At 43.2% G+C, this 27,790-nt stretch overlaps 1 protein-coding gene across 10 annotated transcripts in view; it reads left to right on the forward strand.

The window, feature by feature from the left end:
* pde4dip (phosphodiesterase 4D interacting protein) overlaps positions 1-27,790 on the forward strand; it is a 139,728-nt gene that overhangs the window by 108,714 nt on the left and 3,224 nt on the right. For 5 of the 10 annotated variants that reach the window (XM_078258284.1, XM_078258285.1, XM_078258286.1 and 2 more), the window contains 13 exons: positions 1,907-2,142; positions 4,260-4,308; positions 12,441-12,715; positions 14,041-14,199; positions 19,922-20,191; positions 21,317-21,448; positions 21,860-21,979; positions 22,168-22,324; positions 22,604-22,728; positions 22,880-23,017; positions 24,037-24,129; positions 25,778-25,965; positions 26,505-26,636. In XM_078258284.1, the coding sequence (XP_078114410.1) occupies positions 1,907-2,142; positions 4,260-4,308; positions 12,441-12,715; positions 14,041-14,199; positions 19,922-20,191; positions 21,317-21,448; positions 21,860-21,979; positions 22,168-22,324; positions 22,604-22,728; positions 22,880-23,017; positions 24,037-24,129; positions 25,778-25,965; positions 26,505-26,636 (2,074 nt within the window). Of the gene's footprint in view, positions 1-1,906; positions 2,143-4,259; positions 4,309-9,213; positions 10,807-12,440; positions 12,716-14,040; positions 14,200-19,921; positions 20,192-21,316; positions 21,449-21,859; positions 21,980-22,167; positions 22,325-22,603; positions 22,729-22,879; positions 23,018-24,036; positions 24,130-25,777; positions 25,966-26,504; positions 26,637-27,790 lie in introns of those variants that run through there. The other 5 variants (XM_078258279.1, XM_078258278.1, XM_078258282.1 and 2 more) reach the window with 5 other exon arrangements.

The raw sequence follows: 27,790 nt of genomic DNA on the forward strand, positions 1-27,790 counted from the left end.
ATTAGTTTGTTTGTATCGATTTATTTTCATTAACCTATATGGAAGCATCGAGGAAGAGAGGTCGTTCTGACGTGGGAACACTTTATCCTCCTGATAAGGTATACATGCATGGTCGCTTTGGATAAAAGTGCCAGCCGGCGTCATCCATTCGACGAATTTTCTCTAAATGTGGTGAGGTTGTGAGCAGAAAAAGAAACAGGCTCAGTCCAAAAAGTGTGGAAAAAATAATGTTTCTTAATAAAAATCTTTGCGTGTTCCCTGTCCCACATACCCCCTGGCCATAGTTACACAAGCACACCCAAGTTGTGCCATATTTTCCCAGCAAATCCTCTGTTTCCCAAGCACTTTCTCCCCAATACCCAATAACACAATATTCATCAATCTTTATTTGTCAAAAGAATGATATCCCATTCTTAGTATACATGTGCACTTTGTGTGTGTGTGTGTGTGTGTGTGTGTGTGTGTGTGTGTGTGGGTGTGTCACTAGTCTAAAAGCCTCCTGTCCACTATCTTGCTGGGATAATTTAGATGCAGCCTTGGCACCAGGCGAGGTCGCTGTTACTGAAGCTTCGAGTAATGAACCCATTTTCAAAACAATTCTTGTAGACTAGATATGTGAACAATATTTGAGAGAAATAAGCCTTTTGTGTACATAGAAAAAGTCTTAGAGCTTTGAGTTCAGCAAAAAAAAAAAAGGGTTGCGTTTATACTTGTGTATTAAACATTAATATGAAATAAACAATAAATACAGAAAAACAAATATATACATACAAAAGGAGAATAGAATAGAATACACTTTATTGTCTCCCGAGGAGAAATTAGTTAGGTCCAGAAGAGTAATGGGGCTCCAAATATTAACCATCAACAGCAGCAGTCTCATGTAGAGCAACAGTGGAAGTATTCAGATCCTTTACTTAAGTGAAATTACTAATACCACACTGTAAAAAATACTTTGTCACAAGTCAAAGTCCTGCATTGAAAATGTTACTTAAGAAAAAGTCTGTAAGGAAAATGTACTTAACGTATTAAAAGTAAAAGTACCCGATGCAGAAAACTCCTCCCATTGTAGAAAGAGTAAAGGATCCAACCAGCTGTGTGTTTAATGGTCTAATCATCTCAGCTGGACTTGTAGGCTGTTATATTGTTGGCTTTAATTTATAATAAAACATCAGATTTTATAAACTATGTGTGTTTTGTGTGCAGAAATCTCAATGTGTAAAGCAGGGATCTTCAACAGGGTGTCTGGGACCCCTAGGGGGCCCCCAGAGTCACTGCAGGGGGGCCTCCAAAAAATTGTTAACATGAATCCAACATATTATTAGCAAATATAAATCCCCACTGATGATAGGCTTACTGGCCCATAGGTAAGGTGGTCACTAAGGTAGCCATCCACAGATACAGTTAATGCTAAGGATTCACTGTTACATGTGTAACTTATAAAATCAGGCCGACCATTATTATTTTGATAGCTTAGTATTCTATGCACTAAAAAGGTATTTAAAGGCTTTAGGCCCCCCTACACTTTATTGTAGGCCCAGTTTAATATGCAACTTCATTTTACACAATATGTAGTAGGGGTCCCTGCTCCGTCTCTCTTTCAGTTAAGGGGTCCTTGGCTTAAAAAACGTTGAAGACCCCTGGTGTAAAGAAACTACAGCTGTCAGATGAATGTAGCGGGGTAAAAAGTACAATATTTCTCTCTGAAATGTTGCGGAGTAAGTAGAAAGTGGCATGAAAAGAAAAAGACTCAAGTAAAGTACCTCAACATCTGTACATAAGTACAATACTTGAGTAATTGTACTTAGTTCCATTCCACCACTGATGTAGAGTACTATTTAGTTTTCATGTCATCTCACAGATTGTCCGAATTATAATATGTAACACCCATTTTCCCTTTTCTCTGTAGTAAATTCGATACTCTGATCCAGGCTCAGGCCCGAGAGCTGTCCCACCTCCGCCAGCGGCTGAGGGAGGGTCGGGGCGTGTGCAACATCCTCACGCAGCACCTGGGCGACACCACCAAGGCCTTCGAGGAGCTGCTGAGGGCCAACGACATCGACTACTACATGGGCCAGAGCTTCAGGGAGCAGCTGGCTCAGAGCGGCGCTCTGGCACAGCGAGTCGGCGCAAAGATCAGCGGACGTGAGTGCTCTGGTTTTATTAACTTCAATGTCGTAGACAGCCAAGAAATCAAAAGAGACAGATTCCATTAATAGGCTGTCTGATTGATTCAAAGTCCCTTGTGTTGTCTTCGGGTCAAATTTGACCCGTTGTCCAAATGTCTATATCAGAAATATGGGTTTCTTTTTAACGACCTCATTTTGATTACCCGAAAATAACATGGCTGGATCCATCGCGCTTCGCAAGTACAACAAAAATCTCTACTTTCATTTAATTTTGTGTTTTGTTCTATTTTTTAGCATTTGAGAATAAATAGAAATGTTTCTAAACAGTGTCTCGACTGAACGTTGACATATGTCATTCTGTGATTATCTTTCCTTTAATATTAGTCTAAAACATTTATAATTTCTGCTTTTTAACTCAAGAATTAGATATAGTTTCTTATAAATGAGGTTTATTGAACATTAATTCCAAAAATAAGTGTAAATCTAGTAATGAGTTAGTGTTAGTGGTGTTCATATATGGTAGTGGAAGGAAGTGTAAAACGTCAAAATAAGTGCAAAAAACGTTGAAAAAAGTGCCAAAAGAGACATAAAAGTTAGAAAAAGTGATTTTCAGGGTTAAATATAAAAGGCTGCACAATAAAAACAAAAATGTATCATCATCATCGCAACATCAACTTGTTCAATAAACACATTGCGGAAGGAGCCAGTCCTCCTCCAAAAACGCTCCTATAGGTCGTTTTTACAAGCAGCAATTACGACCTATATTTAGGATTCTAGTGGCGACGCCCTCTAGTGGCTGTAGTAGTTATGACAAGGGAAAGCAGGAAGTAAGGTGAGGAAGCCCAGTTATACTTGTTATGGTTTTGGTATTTTGCTTTGTTTTCTGTTCTACTTTGTATCTGGTATTTTGGTTTTATGTCTTGTCTCCTTGTGATTGTGTAATTTATGGTCTTGTTTTGTATTATGTTCTGTTTCCTGTTTTATTGTGATAGTCTAGTTTTCTGTGCTGTCTTGTCTAGTTTTACTTCCTGTGTTTTCCCTCCGCCTGATGTTTCTCACCTGTTTCCCAGCCCTTGTGTCACCTGCCTCTTGTTACATCGTTACCCTGTGTATTTAGTCTTTGTCTTCCCCTTGTCCTGTGTCAGATCATTTTGTTCTTGTTCTTGTTCTCGTGTTGAGTTTACCTTGCTGTCACTTATTTCCAGTTTTGATATCCTGTTCTGTGTTTTTTTGCTTCACTCTGGAAATCAGTTTTTGCCGACTGCTCTTGGGACTCCTCTTTTGTTTGAACCTTGTTTTCGTTAATAAATTCTCAAACAGCGAAACTCCTGCTTTCTCTCTGCTTTTGGGTCCACCGTTCCCTGAGCACTACGACAATACTTGCCTTTAACTAGGCGTTTACGTACGTAAGACGGCTGCCACGCGTATCCTGCGTTCCTTCGGAGAGTAGGTTTGTGCACGTCTTCAGAAATTAACGCTACGCGTCCGTAAGATGTAGTTCAGCGCTTGAACGTGGGGGCACACTTTTGTTTTATGCTCTTTTACGCCGTCAAAGCTTTTTTAATGATTTTGTTTGAGAAAAAATCATTAAAAAATTACCCTTTTGACACTTAAAAAAAAAAACATTTTCCAGGGAATTACATATAGACTCTTTAAATGTTTATCACGTTCAGTGTCACGTGCATAACCTCCAGGAAGTGAAGTGACGTATAACTTAAACCCAAAACATCTTTTTCTAAACTTAACTAAACCTAAACCTAACCAGACTGGGACTGTTGTCCCAGTCCCGTCGTATGGTTTGGAGGACTTGTTGGAAGAAAGACTGACACAATTTTTTTTGTTAATTAAAAGAGATTATCAGTAGAAAACTGCAATATCCTAAAGCCTTTGTTGTTCACTAATAAACAAATGTTGGAAAGTATTTTTTTTATTTTTTTTTTATTCAACAAGCAGTTACTGTAGCAGAATACTGAACGAGCAGAAAGGCAGAACGGAGTACGCATTAATATCTGTTTATTTATCGCACGTAATATCCTTATTAAGTTATTCAACAACGTTATCGCATATTTCCCTCATATCGTGCAACTCTAACTCAATTTATGAAAACAAATGATATTATTATGTCTCCCACAGGAGATCATCCCGAAGATCCAGATGAGAAAACAGAGCTGCTCGCCATCCGGTCAGTGCTCGTGTGTGTCTGTGTGTGCGCGTCTGTCTATGCGTGTGTGTGCGTGCATGTCTGTGTGTGCGTGTGTCTATGCATGTGCGTGTGTGCGCGTGTGTCTATGCATGTGCGTGTGTGCGCGTGTGTCTATGCATGTGTGTGTGTGTGTGTGCGTGTCTCTGTTGTTGTTCTGTGTAACGGCAGGCTTGATGTTGGTCAGTGGAAAGTATTGGTGTGTGATGCTCGGGCCGATGAAGGCAGAATAATCAGATGCGATAACGAGCGATGATATCACAAGATAATGAAAGCGCTGGATACACATCTATAGGCACAGACTTGTGATCTATATCATGACAAATGTACTTCTGTAGCTGATAAATACAGAAAAAGGCAGCAAAAAAAGAAATATAGGGTTAATCAAAAGATATATTTATTTGCTAACTAGTGAGAAAATCTTTGTTTCATCTTTGTTCTTCTGTGCCACACGCCTTTTTTTTGGTTTCTTTTAATCGTCTTTTCTTACAAACCAAGTCAAGTCTTGTTTCCTGCTGCTGGTCGCAGCTGGCAGGACGTCTCTTTGGGCCTTTCAGCAACTTTGTCGCTCTGACATCACTGCATTACAAAACCACAAAGTCCTGCGGGGCCAGAGCCCTCCACCCACCGCCATCCAAACCATACAACTCATCCAACTCATAATTTATTTTAGCTGGGGAGTCGTGACCAGTGGGGGGTCAGCTGATGTCCAAGCGAGGACTTTTAACTGTCTGGTCGATTGGTTAGCTAATTAGGCAGACAGCAGAAAGAGAGAGATGATGGAGGGACAAAAGAAGAGTCAAAATGACAGCACAAGTCAGATCAGGACAAACGGTTACGCAAGAGGAACAAAAATGTTCATTTTTTCTAACGTTTTTGTTTCTTTTTGACCTTTTGCCGTTTTTTGTTTTTTTTTCAATGTTTTTGGCCCCTTTCCCCCCCTGTTATACACTTCCTTTCACTACCATGTACAGTAACACCACTAACACCAACTTCTTACTAGTTTTCCACTTATTTTTGGAATGCATGGTCAATAAACCTTATTTATAGGAAATTATACCTAATCCTGGAGATAAAAAAGAAGCAGAAATGATGAATTATTCAGACTAATATTAAAGGCAGGATACTCACCGAAGGGTCAACGTTCAGTCAGGATACGGTTTCGAAACATTTAGATTTATTTTTTTTCAAATGCTAAAACATTTAACAAAACGCCCAAAATTCAATGAAAGTAGAGAACCGATCTTTTGTCGGACTTGCGATGCGAATCGTCCGTGTTATTTTTGGGTAATTACAATGAGGTAGTTAACAAAGAAACCTATATTTCTGATATAGACATTTAGAAAACGGGTCAAATTTGACCCGAAGACAACACAAGGGTTAAGGGCGAGTTTGAAAACCGCGACTGTACCTTTCTCTGGTTTAGATATGAGGGCAGAAAACCCTCCTGTGGGTCGTGTTGAATGGGAGGAATACACAAGCGTATGGTTTTGGAGGACTTGTTGGTTTCAGCCCGTGTTCTTTAGAAGAGTCATCGAACACCACTTTACAAAAACAGAACAGTTTCTCTCAAACACTTTTCATTGAGACTCATTTGTGAATGTTGCAAACACAGCTCAGTCTGTTTTTAAAGTGCCCATATTAGAAAGGAAATCACTTTTTCTGGGATTTGGGGTGTTATTTTGTGTCTCTGGTGCCTCCCCACACATACAAACATCATCCATGCTGTTCTGAGTGAGATACGGCGTCTGAATGTGTCCTGCCTTCAGTCTCCGGGTGAGCTGGTCAAAATCTGCACGGCTTTCTACATCACTAGCCTAAATGAGGTGGCTAAACCATGCTAGCACTAGCACACTAGCGGTTAGCCCCCTCGTTCACAATGGCAAAACACTGCTACAATACAGTAGTTCACCATAATCTCCAAAAGAACTACTTCCATGTCCCTGTTCTGCAGGTATTCCACGCAAATGTGGAAGTGCGCCCTTATTTAGAAGAAGTCTCCCAGCTAATCCTGTCTTGTACTACTGAAGTTGGAGAAACTGCTAGCTAGCTAGATGATGTAATCCTTACCTAGCTATTGAGCATGTGCGACTCCCAACAAAGATGGAACAGAAGTGAGATGTCTCACTCTGTAGCCAAAACAGAGAGCTCAACTCACAGGGTGAAAAGAGGAGCTGCAGCAATGTGCAGTACAACAAAAATATGTTTTTTTATTTTTATTAAACCATGTAAACCTATTCTCATATAACCTCAAAATACAATTATGAACCTGGAAATGAGCATAATATGAGCACTTTAAGGCGACAGCTGAGAGCACAGCTTGTGGCCGTCTCTTCTGGATGAGTGATGAATGTTCTGGATGTTCATCTGTTTCACAACATGAGTCATACCTGAGTGAGATGGGAAGAGTCAAATGCCTAAAAGGTAGAAAACGTAACACTGACAGGTTTTTAAATAAGTGAGCTGAAAGATGAAGATGTCGACCCGTGTTTTGGTCCTTTAAGCTGGATGGCTGTTAGAGAGGGTGAGTGCTGGGTCAAACCACGATAAACAAACAGTTCTCTTTGAATAAATAGTTTCCCCTCAGAGAGAAAGGGAGGGGGAGAGAGAGAGGTGGGGGAGAGAGACAGGGAGGGGGCGCGAGAGAGAGAGATAAAGGGGCAAAGAGAGAGAGAAAGATTGAGAGAGGGAGAGAAGGACAAAGAGATGGGGAGGGAGAGGGGGAGAGAGAGGGAGGGAGAGGGAGAGACAGAGAGAGAGAGGGAGAGAAAGGCCTGCAGTAATCTAACATCATGTTGTTGCTGCGCAGATGGCCGACCAGATGTGATACGGAGAATTATCGTGTATGTTTCTGCGACAACCATCTCATTTAGACTCTCTGATTCTGAATGTACAGTGTGCGTGCGTGCGTGCGTGCGTGCGTGCGTGCGTGCGTGCGTGCGTGCGTGCGTGCGTGCATTAAGCCATGCATTAACTTAATTCACACTAAGACTGTGTGACATATTGTATGTGATGCGCACCCAATCAAGTGGCGATAATCCACAACAAGCTGTTCCAATACAGAAAAATAACACCCCAGACTCACATACCCCAGACTTTAATATCGTTTAAACACCGAATTCACTTTGAAAGAAATAGGATACAACATTTTTTTTATTGAACATAAGGAAACAACTCTTGTAACAACTAAAGCAAGATAAACATCTTTATGTCCAGGCACTCAGTGGGTTTAGGAACAGATGGGAGTGGCTTGAAGTGTTCATGATCTTTTCCTTAACCAGTGTTTTAGGATTTGAACTAGAGCTGCAACTAACGATTATTTTTCATTGTCGATTAATCTATTTTCTGGATTAATTTGGTTTATAAAACGTCAGAAAATGAGGAAAAATGTGGATCAGTATTTCCCAAAAATCCCAAGATGACGTCCTCAAATGTCTCGTTTTGTCTCAACTCAAAGATGTTCAGTTTACTGTCACAGAGGAGAGAATAAACTAGCTTTTCCTGGCTCGTATCATATGGCTGCTGTCAGTACGCAGTCTGTGCAGCCTGCACGATCCGATATGCACATAAACGTGACCGTTTCTCTACACTATAATTAAGTACTTATTGTCACTGGTCCAAAAACGCATATCGATGTCTGTGTACTACGCCGTGGCCACATTGTTATGTAGTGTGGGGATGTTGTGATGTTTTTAAATGTAGCTCACGCTATGCGTTACGAGGTGTTTACGTGGTTGCCAATCCAAAATAATACAGGAGTTGTTACATGTTACATACAACATACACCATTTTGGTTCCATGTGGAATGTAGTCTGAGTCTTTTTGTCACTGCAGACCTTCAGTTTCCTCCACGCTCCCCTTTGCGATTCATTGCTGTATGGTATTAGGCCTACTTAACTTCGAAACGAACACCGGAGCGCTGTGAAATGAATGAAATTCCCAATGTGCAAAGGTGCACAAGCGTGGAACAGATCGTGCCGTCGTAAAACAGGATTATCATCTGCGAATGCGTGAACATCTTGCGCATGTCTTGCGGATTGTGCAGGCAGCACAATTCCAGCAATTACAGAAACTACACACTATAGCTTTAAATAGTTTTTAGTTTTATTTCATTTCTGTCATGCCAAACATTTGGCCCATCCCATAAGGGATTACAAGACACCATTATTTACCAGACATCTTCCAGTCTCTCATATACAAATCATGTGGGTAAATACACGAGTGACAGACAACAAAAAACTAAAAAATGAATAAAAGTAAAATATCATCTAGATCATCTCGGTAAAGAGCTTTTTTTTTCCTCCTATGCCAGGCTTTCTCGAGACAATGTATATGTTTACCACGTGACCAGCCATCTCAGTCTTTGAGCACCTTTCACACACACACCCCAGCTAACAAATATACAAGGAGAACAAATAACAACACCAGATAAAAGGAACACACAAAAAACGGACAGAAATTCAATGGGCAAATGTTTCATCACTTTATGTGTTAAACCGGTTTAGGAAAGGGTTAGCCAATGTTTTCCTTGACTGTGGCGGAATTAAAGCGACATTACGTGGATGAATGTATGTCTGAATATACAGTGCGATTGTGATCGCACTGATGGCGTAATGCTGCCGAGGCTTTTGCTGCCTGCATTGCTCAGAGCGTGGTGACATTGGCTCTAATCAGGTTAAGTTATTAAGACTTACAGTGGGAAGGGAAATGGGTCATTAGCAGCTAAACGGAGAGGGGGGAGAGAGAGGGGGGGAGAGAGCGAGAGAGGGAGAGGGAGAGAGAGAGAGAGAGAGAGAGAGAGAGGGAGTGAGAGAGAGAGGGGGAGGGAAAATATGAGGGTAGGACGTAGCTCAGAGGAGGGCATCAGTTTGCTTCAGTGTATCGGGAGCAGCACATGATGCTAAACCTCCAGCTCTGATCTGTATGATGTAAGATTTACTCATCAGAAACCTGGATTCATTTTTAATTTCGAGGCAGATAAATACTGCAGCCTTGATTTGAATGGATCTGCTATTCCTCGAGTATCAGTTCTTTGATTTTTCTGCAAAGCTTAACCTGGACGTAAAGTTTTCTTCTGGTGAGAAGCTTCTTCTTCCTCCAACGTGGGACATACTTTCCCGTTTTATAACCCTCCAACAAATCCTGAAAAGAAGAGCATCACTTATTTAGGAGTTCGCCCTGGCAGCGGAGAGGAAGCTTACGCGTTTCTGCAGGTGGACAGAAGAAAAAAACGGAAGCGCTGCTTAGTGGGTGATCGTTCATTCAGCTCCTGTTGTTTCTCTCTTTCTCTGACGGCCACTGCAGCGTGAACACACAAGCCCCCAGGATCAGGACATCCGGACGTTTCTTACGCACATCCCTCTCCCTTTTCTTGTTGCTCCTTCGTCACTACACTAAATTTAGCAGAGATGTTAACCAGATAGAGAGAAAAGGACACGCAAAGTGCATGTGCAACTCTCCTCAGGCAGTTGAGTTAGTGCTTTGTTCACAACGGAGCTAATTATAATAATAATAATTTAAATGAAATGCTGCTGGTGTAAAATCTCCAAACTGCGCTTTTATCTGAGCAGCACTTGGAATATAATTTTCTTGATGTATGTTGGCGGCTGTTCAAGATTCAAGAGTTAATACTTTATTGCCATGCAGCTAAGTTGCTAAGTTGCAGTGTGCTCATTAAAAAAAAAAAAAAAAACAGAAAGCATTCATAGCCAGACAGTTAATACCTGTTAAAAACACATAAAGACACATAGTCCTGTCATCAAACCATCTGGCTGTTGGGTCTACATTTCAACGTTTGGACGTCATCCGGTTGTTGCAGCCAATGTCTTTACATCTTCAGTGTTAGGCATCAATATGTAATTGTCTGTCTGGCTTCCGTCTGCACCCTCCACATTCTTGTCTTTGTGTCTTTAGAGTCTCATTTGGGATCTATTTGGGTTAACACCTGTGGTCCCAGCCCATACACGGGAGTAAATCTCCGCGGGAAACCCAAAACGTAATCTGAGGATTGGCTCTGCTTTTCACCTGATCGCTTACACGATCCTTTCTCCCTCCATCCGTTCCTTTATCCCTCGCTCACGCTCTGCCTGTCCACTGTACCTGCTGCCACACACAGTCCGGGGGTCAGGACCTCAGCCGCTCAGCCAATGAGCCGCGCTCGGTCGCCTCTGGAGACACAGCTGGGAGGACAAACGGCAACGGAGAACATTTTAAAAGACCCAGGAGTCTGAGAGAGAGAGAGAGAGGGAGGGGAGGGATGCTCAGTCAATAGCCCAGGCAGAGGGCCGTCGACTCGGCCAGGGTAAGCAGGGGGCTCATGGCTCCTTTGTGGAAGGCGATGCTGTCGAAAAGCAGCCCACTGTACAGAGACTCCCTGTTCTCCTTCTCTCTGTGGGAGTGGAAGGCTCAGGAGAGAGAGCTGCTGCTGCTGAAGAAACTCACCGACAGGGAGAGGAGGGCGCTGCTCGCACAACTCCAAAAGTAAGACATGAAAACATGAAAACACAGGCGGTGACCATGAGAACTTAGAGGTTTTTAAAAACGACATACTGGCATACTACATGGTCATGTGATATGTGTTGTCAGATGTGTTGGAAAAAAGAAGACAATTAGTTTGGCTGCTGGAGCTAAAACTCTTGTGTGGAGCGAGATCATTTTTGTCTCAAAACACTGCTTAAAAATAAACGTAATAGTGTAGATGTAGCCTAATATAGACCGAACGTGAGAGAAAGTGTTGGTTGCTGTGTCTTTTTTTAAGTTTTTAACTTTGGGCAAAGTCAGGCTATAGCTGGTTGCCCCCTGTGACAACCGTTTTGAACAAGAAAATACAAGAAATAAGAAGGGTCATTTGGAAAGACAGATGGAAAAGTTCTGGGGGGTGTGTGTGTGTGTGTGTGTGTGTGTGTGTGTGTGTGTGCGCACGTACATAATCAATTTAGATAAATGACCTTCACCACAGCAACTGTGTCCACACACGTCACTGCTAATTAGATCGGCTGTAGGGGACACTCAGCCTCTGGATGGCTGCATTTCCATTTTTTCCATTCAGTCACATCACATCAGTGTAAACATGTTATTGTTGGGAAAGTGTGCGTCTGTGTGATGTGATTTTTGGGAAAGTGTGAGTCCGTGCGATGCAATTCTTGGGAAAGTGTGAGTCTGTGTGACGTGATGCAGTGTCATGTATGTTTACGTCACTAAGAGGCTTCCCTACTTCCCTACGCAATGCAGTCAGCTAAGCCTCGATGGGAGAGTCCGATCAGCAGGAAGGTGGCTCACACACTGTGTACATCCTTACCCATTAATGCTCCACATTCTCATATGTCCTCATACATCACAGGGCAGCTAATGAAGCCGTCGCATGTTCTGTCGGTGCAGTAAACATTCATTTGCTTGTTAGCTCCAACTTTCTTGTTGTTTCCCGAAGCGAACAGAGTTTGAGAACGGCAACACACAGAGAGCGGAAGGTGAGGGATGTTCAGGCGTTGAGCCAGACTACACCTGGATTTACATTCCCAGTGCATTAAAGGTTCATTTATTTCGGCCAACACACACACACACACACACACACACACACAAACACCAGCGCCGCCCTGACACAACAGAAATAATCATTGGTTGTTGACGTCGGGCCAGTTTTGCTCATCGGGCTGATGTATAAAAACAATGCCTAACATTAGTCGATACCGATGTGATTGCCGATAAAAATTGCTCATCCCTTTAAATAATAATAATTATAATATATAAATTACAATGTTTTCACTCTGTTGTTATTGTTATACACAGGCCTGAATTACACACACAGGCTCAGTACCTATACATGCACTAATGGAGAGATGTCAGAGTGAGGGAGCTGCCCGTGGAAAGGCGCCCTGACCAGTTGGGGGTTCGTTGGCTTGCTCAAGAGCACCTTGGCAGTGCCCAGGAGGTGAACTGGCACCTCACCAGCTACTAGTCCACCACCATACTTTGGTCCGTATGGGGACTTGAACCTGAAAACTTTCCGGTTCCCAACCTAACTCCCCTACTGACTGAGCTGCTGCCACCCCAAATGAAATAGATTGACTTGATTGATAACTAAAACACATTCATATTTACTCTGTGTTTGTGTTCAGGCTCAGTAAGGAGTTGCAGCAGAAGGACAAGATCATCGAATCTCTCCGCTCCAAACTAAACCAGCAGCAGCACCACCATCATCCTCATCACCACCGCTCTGACACGCCCTGCAGCAGCCACGCCCTCTCCGACACCACCGACCAATCGGATCGCATCTCCTATGTGTCTGACGAGCACGGATCCACCAACGGGGAGCTGGATCTTTGCTCCGACGTGGACGCTGCCAGCGAGCTCGGTCAGAAGGACACGCGCTCTTCCACCAGAGTCGGCACAGGTGAGAACCAGACACACATCATCCAGCTTCAGGTGTGTTTTTACACTGCTGCATAGCACGATAAACTGTAAAAAAAATAAATAAATAATGGACGAAGCTTCTGGGAAGCTCCTGCATTCTCTGTAACTTCCAGCAGGGGGCGACTCCACCGGCTCCTAAAAGAAGTACTTCTCACTTGATTATTACCTCGATAAACATTTTCATAATGAGTTTATGGTCTGAATCGCTAGTTTTCAAGTCTTCTTCAACACAGCATGATGTTCATTTAGTTCATTATGGTCCTGTTTATTTTTAAACAGACGATAAAGCAGGGGATGCTTTAGGACCTGTCAATCAGGACAGAGGCTTAGCAATGCTAACCATGCTAACACTGTGGACATTAAAATAGACATCAAACTGTTTTTGGGTGCTGTCCGTGTTTTATTCTTAAACTTTGACCCTCTCACTGTGTTTTCACTTCATCAAAGTTAACTAGAACATTTTTGTCGTCTAAAAATGTCTTGTTCTGCCAACCAACCAAGCTAGCTAGCTAGCTACCGCTAGCGTTAGCTGGCAACTTAAGGGAAAGTTTGCCAATGTTCAGATAAAAAAAAACGTTCAGATGAACTGTAGCAGTACACGGAGGTCTGCGTTTACCCGCCGGTAAATCTCCACTGGATGACTCGCTTCACAAGGGTTGAAAATCTGCAACTTTCCATCTTTAGCGTTTAGCTTAGCGCAGCGCCATAAACAACCCTGGCTTGGTTCAAAAAACCAAGATCTAAAAATCAGATTTTTGACCAAACGCATCGATATCGATATTGCGACAATATTGTACGATTGTTGCTTTCACAAAATATTTTTTTTACAGTGTGATTTTAGATAGTTCATCAATAATGTGGTAAACAGTTTTGACAGAAGTGAAATTATAGAGACAAATAAATAAATCTGCAATTCTTTTTTTTTTCGAAATTGAGTTAGTATGTGCTTGTTATTATCCATTTAGACAACACAATGGTACATCACGATATCTCGATATATGATTTCCTCACGATATGATCCACTGAAAGACGATAAATTATCACATTGAATTATTGCCCAGCCCTAAGATGGTGACAAACTCCAAGCTTGAAAGCGACCAATGGGTGACGTCACGGCTGCTACGTCCACTATTTTTACAGTCTATGCATAGAACGTGTGGAGGGAGAAGTAACCAATGCAATCATGTCCTCTCTGTTCATTACAAATAACAGAAATCACTCGAGGTGGAACACACAGACACGTACGCCTGTTTTCTGTTCCATCCATCATTTCCTCTGGTGACAGCCGACTCTTTTCATTTCCAGGCAGCCACTCTCACAGTGTGAGCATCATGTCACGTCATCCATCTGTCCCTCCATCCATCACCTCGTCCATCCACACAGCCCAGTCCTGCCTCAGCTGTCCCAGCATGCATTGCCCCAGCTCGCCACACAAACCCGCAGCAGACATGCCGAGTCAGACAGGTAGGAATGGGCTCCTGAGTGTGGCCCAGACTGTAACTTAAGCCCTATACACACAGGACTAGTATTACCTGGGGAACCTCTAGTAATCTGTAATCATTGCGGAGGTCGTCTGTCATCTTAATCCCGTGCAAATCTGCCATGTCTGTAATTTGTCGAGTAAAAGTTCCTCTGCAAATGACCTACCGTATTGCGCCAAACACAGAGTTAATGTGATATTACTAGTCCCGTACGAGTCGTCATCTCTGTGATTTGGGGTTGGATACTGTCCTCCCCTGACAAACGCACACCTAAGTCGTTTGTTCAAGCAGAAAATACAACCTGTATTTACGTTTCTAGTGGCGGCGCCCTCTAGTGGCCATAGTCATTATAATGGGAGCAAAGCAGGAGGTAAGTATAAGAGTGCCAAATGTTCTGGTAGCAATATTACGAATCCCACTATGGCCACGCCAAGACCCGCCCTTTACATACTACTATTGGCCAGGCGTCCATGCTTACGCAAGGTAACGTAACCGGATTTGTACAAGTCCTATCCCCTGACCAATCGGCTATCCTAACCCCAACCAATCAAGCTGCTTCGTAGGGTGGGTCTAAGCGTGGCCATAGTGGGATTCGTAAATTTGCGTCCCGGTAAGGAGGCAAGTTGGGGGGGGTCAATGGGTCAAACAAACACAGGACTTTCACCCAGGAGACCAGGGTTCATATCCCGTTTGAAAATAAAAGTAAACAGTGATTCGCACAAACTCATCGTTTGTTGGAACAAACGGAACCGTGTCCCGTTCTTCGTCACCGGAAATGAAGTAGCATCTCATTTTAACCCAAACCGCAATCTTTTTCTAAACTTAACTTGTAAGTGTTGGTGCCTAAACATAACCAAGTAGTTTTTGTGCCTAAACTCTAACTGTGACCGTTCCACAACGTTGATAACATGTTTAAAACCACGGCCGTTACATTGTCTGGTTTAGATATAAGGTCGTATTTCCTGCCACCGCTAGGGGCGCTAATTTAATAAACGCTTCTGTGTGTGGTATTAGAGGGTAGGGTTGAGCAACCCATATCATCGTTTAGTAGACTTGTTGTATTGCCTGCGTTGGCAAATATAAAGGAATGTTTTGACGAAGCCTTGACATCATATGCACAGAATGATGTCAGTAAATTCCATTAAAATACAGACTTTGCTTATCCCGTGGGAACGCGCCGCTCGAAACACAGACGTGGGGGGGTGATAAGCACATCAGGTCCCATGGTAATATAGTCCCGTGCGAATCGGGCTTTAGTTATGTGTTGCATTATTACACCTTCAGCACACACATCTGCGCTGCTGCTGCTGTGTTTCTCTTTTTCTCTCTTTCATTCTTGTGCTTTGGATTCTCTTCCTCTCCTCGCAGCTCCAACCTCAGTCTTCCCCTCTACCCTCTTCCACCCTCCCCTCTCCTCCCCCTCCTCCCCCCAGAGGGCACCTGTGCCCTTCCATCCTCACCCCCCAACCCTGCAAACCCGTTACCCAGGCAACCGGGGAGTGGGGTTCTCCCTGGCTGAGGTGCATCAGGAGCTGCAGATGTTACAAAGGCAGCTGGGAGACAATGAGAGTGCGTCGGTCCGGCTGCACATGCATGAGTGTGTGTATGGGAAGTGTGTGTGTGTAAACTAATCGTGTGTTTGAAGTTCGATAACGCTCTGCAGCATGTAAGCACAATGTCAAGTCATCGTTTTTCAGGAAACTTTAGGGGAACAGTGTAATCATTTATTCTGCACTCACACACTGGAGTAGATGATGAAGATTTTCTAGCCAACATCCTAAATCGAGTTGTCTTCCAGGCATGCCTCGTTTTGGTCTTAGTCGACTTTCTTTAGTCTTTTTTTTTTTTAATCCCTTTTCATGCCAAATATCTGATATCAAAGAAACTTATCAGCACATCTGTGACAACAACAAGATTAAAAGGTACTTTTGCATGATTGTTTTTGACAGATCTGTCGATAAATCATCTAAACGATAAGTCGACAAAATCATGTGAGTGTTCGTCAGCTCTGCTGTCTTCCCCAGCTACTCCACTTTAAAAGTTTAAACTTCCAGAGTCATGACACATATCTTTCTTCGTAGATTTCAGAATCAGAATCAGCTTTATTGGCCAGGTTTGTGTAGACAAACAAGGAATTTGACTCCGGTAATCTTTGCTCTCAAAGTACAACACATATTAAGAATAAAAACAGAGTTGACGGGAAGAATATAAAACAAATAGTGTACAGTATAACAATACAATAGACTTTACAATTTTACAAAAAAATATACAAAAGAGAGGGAAGGAATAGTGCAATATCGGTCAATAGACTGAGATTTTAGGATTTAAATATGAGTACAGTGCAAGGCAGATCAGTGCAATTAGCACATTCACAGTAAGTTAGACAACAGAGTCGAAGAAAAACATAACTAAATGACAGAATAAAGGTGAAATCTGACAGGACTGAGAATCCTGTGAAGCTTCCTTGTGCATACTGTCTTGCAATGGAAGCAGACAGTCTGACAGTATTTAACAATTTAAAAAACGACCCTAATTATCCACACCCTTGAGTTGGCATGGCATCAGCGCTTGGACCCAACATGAGAGCTTTTCAGAGAAGCGTCTCGGTTTCACCGCAAGGTGTCGCGCTTCAACAGCTTTCAGACATGTTTGATTTGATGGATTGATTCTTTATTTCCGTGTCTTGCGCACAAAGTGCCCAACCCACACGCGTTTGTAAGACCCCAACATTTCAGTTGCGAATGAAATAACATGACATTTTACAGCTTAAGTATTCTGTCTTCTCCGCCTATCTTGGCGAATAAAGTCTGCCACGATATCATTAATAGAGGACGTTCATCCCGTATGTCCTCGTAAACAGAGCAATAAAACAAAAAAAATGGATCTCGTTCTTAATTTCAGCTAGCTCACATAATAAACAATGTCTGTCCTCCGCTGCAGTGGCATTGAAAAAGGGATCTGTGTTTTTTATTGTTTAAATTATACTTCACATAAAGTTCTACATTGTACATGTACTGTATGTAGATTAATTGTAGCTCAAGTCAAGCACATGTCGTTCAAGCATCACCGAGATGAGCGTGAGGCTGGGTGATGCTACCACTGGAGGGCACCAAAGTCTAAAGTTCTCCAGAAAGGAAGGCAGATTGATCCTCTGTGTGAGAAGGGGTTGATTTATGACCTTACCTCTAATAGGAAGTAGAGCAACAACTCAGCGTTTTTATCCGTGATGCTGCTCAGTAGAAATATGTTTGAACATCCAAAAAGGATTAGCTGTGGATAGGAGAGGATAGACTTCATTAATCCCACACTGGGGACATTCCTGTGCTACAGCAGCTCAAAAGAAAAAGATTTACACACATCAGAATAACACAAATACACATTAAGTAGACGTGGGAGAAAAAATATACATAAAGTATAAGACATAGAAAAAATAGAATCAGTAATAATAGTAATAAAACAAACATATTTACACAATGAACACCCTTATATAAACAGACAGTATATATACACAGATATACAGATGAGTAAGGTGCGGATGAGTAGAGATGACATATTGCACAGTTGAAGGTAACAGAGAGTAATGAATAAATAAATTGTATAGTGCAGAATATTGTCCAGTGATGGCCAGAGCTTCAACTCAAGCTTTTTACTCAAGTAAAAGTGTAAAAGTACTGGTTTCAAAACTACTTAAAGTTTAAAAGTAAGGGGGAAAAAATGTCATTAAGAGCTTAGCCACAGGTAAGCTTTACCTTTAGCTAACGGTAGGCTAACGTTACCTGCTGCTGTGTAGTGTTAACTAGCGTCCCGTGCGGCGATGTTTCAGTTCCCTCTAACGTCCGTTTTCGGAGCATCAGAGAGAAGCGCAGGCATTTAAGTGGCACCTAAATAAGGCACCGAAATCCTCATTGCTATTCGGTCCGGTAGATAACGGTCGTTAAGGCACCGGTGCCGTATTAGCACCGGGTCTGTGCGTACAAACCAATAGGGTGTCGGAATGGTATATGTTTATACTTCTCATCCAACTACAATCACATTCACTCTATCCGGATGACGCGATTTATCTGGATAGGTTTTTTTGTGTGTGTGTGTGTGTGTGTGTGTGTGTGTGTGTGTGTGTGTGTGTGTGTGTGTGTGTCTTTTGGAACGATGACAAGCTGGAATGAAAACAAGCCAAACTGAAATAGGAGTAACGAGGCTATTTTTAAACTGTAAGGAGTAGAAAGTACAGATAATTGCGTGAAAATGTAAGGAGTAGAAGTAAAAAGTCTGCTGTAAAACAATTACTCCAGTAAAGTATAGATACCCAAAATTTCTATTTAAGTAAGGTAACAAAGTATTTGTACTTTGTTACTTGACACCTCTGGTGATGGCTCATATTGCAGAAACAGCTAGCAGTGCTACATTATGATGTTGCATTAAAGAGTGTGACTGCTGGAATGAAGGACTTAAGGTAGCGCTCCTTCTTGCACTGAGGGTGCAGCAGTCTGCTGCTGTAGGAGCTGCTCAGGGAACTCACAGTCTCAGCTGTCTATGCATCAGTGTGAGGATTATTGATGTAAATGATGCTGCACACAGATACACCGGCTTTCTTCTCTTCTCCTCTTCTCTTTCTCGTTAAATCACTGCTCCTCATTTGATGCTTAATGAACCCGGAGCACTCAGCTTGAGAAGGATTTACTGTGATCTCTAAACACTAATGAGGGATGGAGCTTTGAGAAACTGCAAACCAGACTGAATCTCAACCGCCTGACTAACTCGTTCACTGCGTCAAAAGAAGTCTTTTAATCTCTCTCTCCGTTTCCTTTGTGTCTCGCTAACACTCTCTTTTTTTAACCCTTGTGTTGTCCACATTTTTAAAGTTTTTAATATCAGAAATCTGGGTTTCTTTGAACCAAATTGCCCAAAAATAACATACAACATTTAAACAAAACTAATGATTATTTTTGTGTGTGTTTTATTCAATTTTATAGCATTTAAAAGAATGCTTAAATGGTTTCAAAACCGTATCCTGACTAGACTTTGACAGTCTGTGATAGACTCAACATCCTCTGATCTTAAAGGTGCCGTAGGTAGGATTGTGAAGATCCAGGACTTAGCCAAACAATTTGAACATCAATAACTTCTCAGTCCCTCCCCCCTTTCTGCTAAAGCCCAAAACTGTCTCCTAAGCCCCCCCCCCCCGGCCCTGATTGGTGCATCTGAACAGGGAGCGGTGGATTTTTGCTAATCTTACTCCAGGCTGTAGGTGGAGCCAGAGGAGCTGGATTTATTTTTAATGACCTGCTTCATGTAGTTCTACTGGAACATAGGGTCAGTTTCAGCAGATATGACAGAAAGGGAGTTTTATAAGGCTTACCTACTGCACCTTTAACTAATAGTAAAAATAATGTATCATATTTTTTTAACTCATATATTTGGTATAATGTCATGTAAGTTAGGTTTATTGACCATACATTTAAAAAAAAAAAAGTGACAAAAACGTTTAAAAAAAGTGACAAAAGCATCGAAAAAAAGTGACAAAAATGTCCGAAAAAGTTAATTTTCAATTTTGACCCACTAGGAACACAAGTTCATGGTCAACGGGAAGACAACACGAGGGTTAAGTGTCTTTCAGACTTTGCAGTGCAGTGTTCCTTTCCTTTATTAACTGATATTTAATTGTATTTACATGTACTTACTTTATGTAAATGTATCTTCGTCTCCAGGGTTTTCCACTCCCCAGTCCAAACCTCTCCAGGGTTTCCCGTTCTCCCAGCAGCAGCCCGATTCCTCTGCCTTCCCGCCTCTCTCCTACAACGGATACCAGCCTTCACCTTTCAGCAGCGGCCTGGATGCCGGCTCCGCATTGAAAGCCGGGGCCAGTCTGCTGGAGAGCAGTGCATTATGGGATATGAGCTACGGTAACCGGGCAGTGAGACTCGGCGCTGACCTGTCTTCGGGATCCTCGGGGTACCAATCAGGCACCAGCAACACAGGTACACGCTCAGTTACATCCAGCTCTGTTTCCTGCAGCGAACAGCGTGAGATGCAGATGAAAGCTCTAAAAACAAATAAGTGGACCTTTGAGCTTAGATTCTCTTTGTTGTTTATGTTTCAGTATTCCTACTTGTTTCTGCAGTTTTTTTTAAATATAAACTTTTTGCGGCATTACATTGCATCAGAAAACAGTAATACTACTTTGAAAAGAAAACATGATTGCTTTGACAGATTACAGTTCATTCTTAAAGTGCTCATATTATGCTTTTTGGCTTTTTCCCTTTCCTTTATTGTGTTATATATATTTTTTTGTGCACGTTATAGGTTTACAAAGTGAAAAAGCCCAAAATCCAGCCAAAAGGGACTTACCATCTCCAACAGAAAACACTGTTCACAAACTGCTCCAAACAGCTCTATTGTAGTCCAGCCTTTACTTCAGAGACAAACGTGGTCACTTTGGAACACACGTTATAATGCTCGCCTAGCTGCTAGTGTGGCACGCCCTCATACTCTGCTTCTGACTGGCTAGTAGTCCTTACCTAGCTACTGTCAGGACACGCCCTCATACTCTGCTTCTTACTGGCTAGTAGTCCTTACCTAGGTACTGTCAGGACACGCCCTCATACTCTGCTTCTGACTGGCTAGTAGTCCTTACCTAGGTACTGTCAGGGCACGCCCTCATACTCTGCTTCTGACTGGCTAGTAGTCCTTACCTAGGTACTGTCAGGGCACGCCCTCATACTCTGCTTCTGACTGGCTAGTAGTCCTTACCTAGGTACTGTCAGGGCACGCCCTCATACTCTGCTTCTGACTGGCTAGTAGTCCTTACCTAGGTACTGTCAGGGCACACCCTCATACTCTGCTTCTGACTGGCTAGTAGACCTTACCTAGGTACTGTCAGGGCACGCCCTCATACTCTGCTTCTGACTGGCTAGTAGTCCTTACCTAGGTACTGTCAGGGCACGCCCTCATACTCTGCTTCTGACTGGCTAGTAGTCCTTAATGCAAACCAAATGCGAAACAACACTGATTTGGTCCTTTAGTACTTGCGTTGGTTTTTGTATTTGGTATTGTTGCAAAGAACAGCGGTCTCTAACAGCAGAGGATGACTTGTGTTTCTGTAGGTTCAGACCTGATGAAGGAGCATCTGAGAGAGATCAGGAGTCTGAGACAGAGACTGGAGGACTCCATCCAGACCAACGACCGCCTCCGACAGCAGCTGGAGGAGAGACTGGCCCGCACCGCCACTGAGAAAGGTGACACACGCATGCATGCATGCATGCATGCACGCACACGCACATATACACTCAACGCACGCACACACACACACACGCACGGACGCACACGCAAGCACATGCACACACATGCACGAACATGCAAACACACACACACACATGCACACACACACGCACACAGACACACACACTCAAACACATGCACGCACACGCACGCATGCACACACACAATAACACGGGCAGTCTCTTAGTTCCATGTGGAATTTCTCTAATAATTTCCATGAAAGAAGCTGTTAATGGGTTAGAAAGCTAAAAAAGGATATGTAGTTTGGTAGGAAAATATCCAGTCGGTAAATACTTTGACTATAGAGATTTCATTAACGCACACACATGCTAAACATGAGCTGGTTGATGTCTCCCTGTCCTCTCCAGGTGCTCCTACTAACATCTACATCCAGGGTCTGGACTCGGCCGGCCAGCTCTCCAGTGAGATCAGACTTCTGAAGGAGGAGAACGTCAGTCTGCAGAGCCAGCTGAAGCAGGCAGCCAGAGGTACAGTCGGATGCTCAACACAGGGGCCTGAGAAAATATCCAGTTGTGTTCAGCAGATTCAGAGCTTTTTCTGCCTGCAACCAGACGGAAGCCATCGACAGTTTTGGTTCGATGTCAGGGTCAGATAACTTCTGTACTGTCATGTAATGTAACAGTGTAAAAAGTGTGATGTCCTGTGTTCCCTGCAGAGGGCACCAAGGAGGCGGAGCATCTGAAGAAGGCGGAGCTAGAGGCAGAGAGGTGGGCGGAGCAAAGCAGGAAGCTGCAAACAGAGACTGAAGCTCGCAGGCTCGAGATTACACAACTGAAACAGGACAGACAGAAGAACCAGGAAGCCATCAACAGGTGTGTGCGTGTGTGTGTGTGGAGACAGACACTAAACATTTCCTCTGTGTGTGTGTGTGGACACTAGAGCTGTCAATTTTCCTCTATAATACCATTTGAATTTCATTTTTTTATATTCAAATAATATTTGAATATTTAATGCTCACATGCAGCCAGATTAATATGTGTGTGTTCATGTACTTTGTGATGACCAGTTTAAGACCTGGTGGGTAAGGACATTTTTTTTTTATTACAATTAACAGTTGCTTAATATATAATGTTGTGTATGTGTTTTCATAGACTGCAGCATGAGGTGAGCGTGGTCCAGCAGCAGCTCTGTGAGAGCCGCAGTCTGGTCCTCTCTCTTCAGTGTGAGCTGCAGGTGCAGCGCCGAGCGTGTGGAGTCAACGCAAACACACACGCAGGTAAACAGGTTTCTACATAAACTCCCAGAGACATCCGGAACATTTGTTTAGTTTCTATACGAACTTTGTTTAGGTTTTTTTTTTTGTACAGAGCCCCGGCATCTGCAAAAAATCCTTTTGTATAACTCCTTTGTGTCCGTGTGTTTCCAAGCAGGTCAGGCCAGTAATGAAGCCAAACTTGGACACAGCGTTGCGCCCTTTGACCCCAGAGAGCTGCACGTTCAGCTGGAGCAGCAGCTGAGCGGACACGCCGACACACAGCCTCCATCCAGGAGAGAGCTCTTCAACGGTCAGTATGTCCGACAGTCGGGTTGGGGATGGGGTATGTATCTAGTTTTTATTTTGCGAATCGCAATAAATGAACAACAATACAAATTGAATCGGGCACCCATGTATAGTAAAATAATACAATTCAGGACAAAAGCACAATCGTCCCAGCCCATCTGACAGCCTCTTGCGAAAATTACTCTCGATTCTTTTGGAGCTCAGTAACAGAGAAAGATTCCAGGTCATATTAAAGCCTAACTCTCGCCAAAATGCAACCTAGGGTCTTTTTGTGAATGCACCCGAGTCAAACTTTCATTTAAAAGCATAATTAGGACGGAAGCACCACTTTTAAGATGGACCGTATTCTGGTTTTTCGGTCAAATGGCCTTTTGAATGGGAGTGCTAGGGGAGCTACTATGATAGCATCAAAATAGCTATTTTTAAAACACTAAGAAGGCTCGACACAACATGAAACTTTTCTCCAAGTATCACCAGGGGCTCTACACCTTAATGAAAGCATTGAGTTTGTGTACAGAGAGTTTACTAAAAAGAAAGGATTTGAATAACTCACTGTAGCTGTTGGTTTTTCTGCTCGCAGCCATCTTGCCAGTCAAAAAGAGTCGATCTCTGAATGCAACGTAACAGGGAGGAGAGTAAAGACGGAAAGCTCCAAAAGCTTAGTTCCATGTAAATGCACGGATAATTCGTTGTTTTGTCGTTAGTGAAAAACAATATTGACCTTGTAGTTGAAAAAGGAGCCTCATGTAAGAATGATATTTCCTCCTCTGGAGTCCGTTCATTCGCATTCGGAGGTCGACACTTTTTGACTGGCAAGATGGACGGCGAGCGGAAAAACCAATGTTCTCAATGCTGGAGTTCATGTGTAGAGACCCTGGCTTAAAGGTGGCGCTTCCGTCCTAATTATGCTTTTAAACGAAAGTTTGACTCGGGTACATTCACAAAAAGCCCCTAGGTTGCATTTTGGCAAAAGTTAAGCTTTAAGAAGCCGAGTTCAGCTCTGATGGAAATCTTCCTCCACAGGAAGCGTCCCGTCCCCGCCTGTGAGAGACACTGGACTCGTCAGTCCTTCCTCTCCTCTTCATGCTGCGCAGAAACATGCAGCAGAAACCGGAGGTGAGAAGCTCACATTCAACACTCAGATAGACGGAGTACACAGTTCATCTTTACTTATGAACAGCATCCCAGTCCATCTCCTTTACCTCCTGATATCTGACTCCCTTTTTGGTGTTCATTAACGTATCAGTAACTCTTTTTATTCCAATGACTATGTTTACATGCACATATTTTTCCGGATTTTGCCATTATTCAAAAAAAGACAATAACCTGAATAAGCCGTTTACATGAGTAATGAAAATGAATATTCCACTTATATTCCTGGTTACATGCAGGCGTGCAAAATAGGACTTTTTCAAAGTTTTCCACCGTTTGACGACTTATTGGACTGTGCGAACACAGCCTTCCTCTTTCATTCCTTTAACCGGCAGCTTCTTGAAAAGGTTGGCGTTTAGATGTGTGTGCATATCCAAAAACCTGTTAATATCCAAGTCTTTTATAATGTTTAAAAGTAGCTGTGTTTCTCCTTCTTCTCTTCTGGGCCGTGCATCTCTACCACAGCCTTGCAAACTGTCGGCTGGTTGGTTTGTGTACAGCAACCATAGCAACGCACAGAGCTGATCGTAAGCCATAAACAGGCAAGAGGCCGTCTGTCACAAACCGCAGTAAAAACCCTGATTGAGACGCAGAATGTGCTGCATACGTGTACAAAGAATGCTCCTAAAACCAGAATAATACCGTCATATATGTCCTAATCGGAAAATGCTAAATTCGGGATAAAGGCCTTTGAAATATCTAAACAAAATATGCCGTTTAAATCACGAATAATAGTGAAATATTAGTGTGCATGTAAACGTAGCACACTTATATTCCATTATTGCATGTTCTTACCTCCATATATCACATGGCAGCACATACAGTAGAGCGCATGGGTCCTATCTTGAACCCGGCGCGGCCCAAAGCCCGACGCAAGTGTCTGTGCTAGTTTAAGACCGATCCAGCGCCTGCGTTGTTTAAATAGAAAATGCACCTGCGCCCATCTGTGCGCCCATGGGCATGCTGGTCTTATAGGGAGGTGTGTTCAGGTGCATTCTGGGCATGCTGGTCTTATAGGGAGGTGTGTTCAGGTGCATTCTGGGCATGCTGGTCTTATAGGGAGGTGTGTTCAGGTGCATTCTGGGCATATTGCTATCTTGAGGCAGCGGGAAGTAATGGCACCATTGACCAACAAAAACCTGGTCTGAAGTCAATAACGCAGCATTTCCTTGTTATTTTAACAGAGCATTAGTAAAATGCTCCTAGGCTCGTGCACAGCGCGCACACACTGTGCTTGTTACACACACAGGGACGCACAGCAGCACACACACATGCAGAAGATTACAAATACAAATATTACGGTGCAAATCCTCCATCATAACAGCAATGCTCCAAGGTCCAAACGCGCCTGGCTTTTAAAGGGAATGGGAGATGATCTCTGATTGGTTTATTGCATGTTACGCCCAAAACACACCTCTGATTAATGAAGACACTAAGTACAACCCTTTAGAACTATGCGCCCGGCGCACCGACCCCAGGAAAAAAAGTATTTGGACATGCCCTAAACGCACTTGCGCCAGGCGCTTCACGCCAAGCGCTTGGATGGTTAAATTAGGGCCCCATGTGTCTCTATGTCGCCCCATGTTCCTATTTCTCTTGTTTTCCTTCCCAGCAGCCTCCATCCTGCAGGCTCAAGCCCCAGACGGCTCATTCGCCAACCGTCATGGCGGCCATGCAGTGGGCCACATTGATGACTTCAAGGCTCTTCAGCAGCAGATCCTGCAGGGCGGCGCTCTCCTCCGCAAGATGGAGACCGCCCTATATACCCTGAGTGGCCCACAGGAGTTCAGCCTTCATCAGGTGAGCTTTAAAGCCCAGCTTTAAATTATCATTATAGACATGAGTTTTGTATGGGTAAAAATTAGTCCATGTGCAAATCTGTATATTACCACTATAGCACCCTCAACAAAAAGACATTTTGAAATACATTTTTCATTGGAATATATTTCGTATTGAGACTTCTGAGAGGCTGGAGATGTTGATTGTCTGACAACCCTTTTACAAGAAACAACAGTGTGGAATATGACATGATTGAATTACAAAATAGACCTTAAAAATAAAATCTCTACTGAAATTTTAATGAACTGCATCCCTACATAATGTATTGGATCGCTGCCCACACTGCCGTCAATACTTCAGAGCAAAGAGTTTTCAAGAACTTATAAGAGCATCTCTGGTAAAAACAGGATTTATATTGGAGCTTTGGCATGATTCTTTGTGGAGAAACTCAATTTTACAGATGTGTTGATTGAATAAACAAGTCTACTAAGAGTTTCTTTAGTCGGGGACAGCCACAGTACTTGATAGGTGAATTATTACTGAAACGTTTTGTGTTTCAGCCTTCAGACTCGGGATCCGTCAGGAAGCTGCTGTCTGACACCAAAAGCCTGCGACAGATCCTGGAGGAGGCCGACTCTCTGCTCCGGATGTTCTGGAGAGCAGCTCTGCCAAACTACGAGGAAACCAAACAGGTCAGGACCGGCGCCTCGCGGTGTTACAGAGTCTGACTGGATGTGACGGTACACGTCCATATACGCGTTGTTTTCACAGAAAGGGATCGCCCCGCTTCCCAGCATTGCACGCTAGTGGGCTTGCCGTCAGCTGCTCTTCAATGACCACTGACAAGCAAAGAAAACAGTCGACACCCTCCTACAACCGCGATGGCTGCAGCTGATTGGAGGAACGCGTCACGTGGGTCTGGCTGCTCCCGAATTTCAAAATCGACCATAATGGCGGCTCGTTCGGAATATGATCTCGCATTTTACTAACGTACTTCACCGAAACGTGTTTCTGAAAACATTTTAAGCGAGAAATAGGCCGTGCAGTTGCTGAATTCATTCATTCATTCATTTCTGATCAGCAAAGGTCAGTTTAAAAGATTTTCGTCAGCTTTTGTGAGGCAGCGAGCCGAGCCGGCCGCTCCTCATTGGCATAAAGTTGTCTGGATTCAACTTTACGCAAATGAGGAGAGGGCGACTCGACGCCCCGCTTCTCCAAACTACTAGACCCTACTAGAATGCATTGCACGGCTGCTCCCATAGAAATGAATGGGAAGCAGGGAAATGACGCTGACAACGGACACACAGCATAAGAAGGAGCCGAGGAGTTTTTAAAGCCTTCTTTGATCCTCCTTTCCTCCTGCCAGTGAAATCAGAGCTGCCTTTTTTATTTTTATGCTTCCGTGCCAGTGATATCCATAGCCGGGAGCATGTTTTTGGGTTGTCCGCCCGTCCCTCCGTCCATCCATATGTCCTGCCATCAATCCGTCTGTCCGTACGTACGGTTGTAAACGAGACATCTCACACTAACTTTAGCTGTCTCCACATGAAGCCCCTAAGCTCCTATAACTCGCGACGTAGTTAGGAAACAAGAACGAGCTAACTGACGATAACATAACCATTTTGGCTCGGTGGATGTCGATTTTAATGTCATGTTAAAAGTGTTTCCCATCCTTCTTCCGATTTCACTCACCCTGTACGAACGTTACGTGCTCCGTGATGTTAAGACATCACAACGCCGAAAATGTATTGTTCATCAGACGTGACATGACGATAGCATTTCGTTTTCACATGCGGGTAGGCCAAGGTGAGAAGAGGGAGATTAGCTAACGTTAGCCAACATATTT

Source organism: Sander vitreus, chromosome 9 (assembly GCF_031162955.1).
Source record: "Sander vitreus isolate 19-12246 chromosome 9, sanVit1, whole genome shotgun sequence".
Classification (NCBI taxonomy): domain Eukaryota; kingdom Metazoa; phylum Chordata; class Actinopteri; order Perciformes; family Percidae; genus Sander; species Sander vitreus.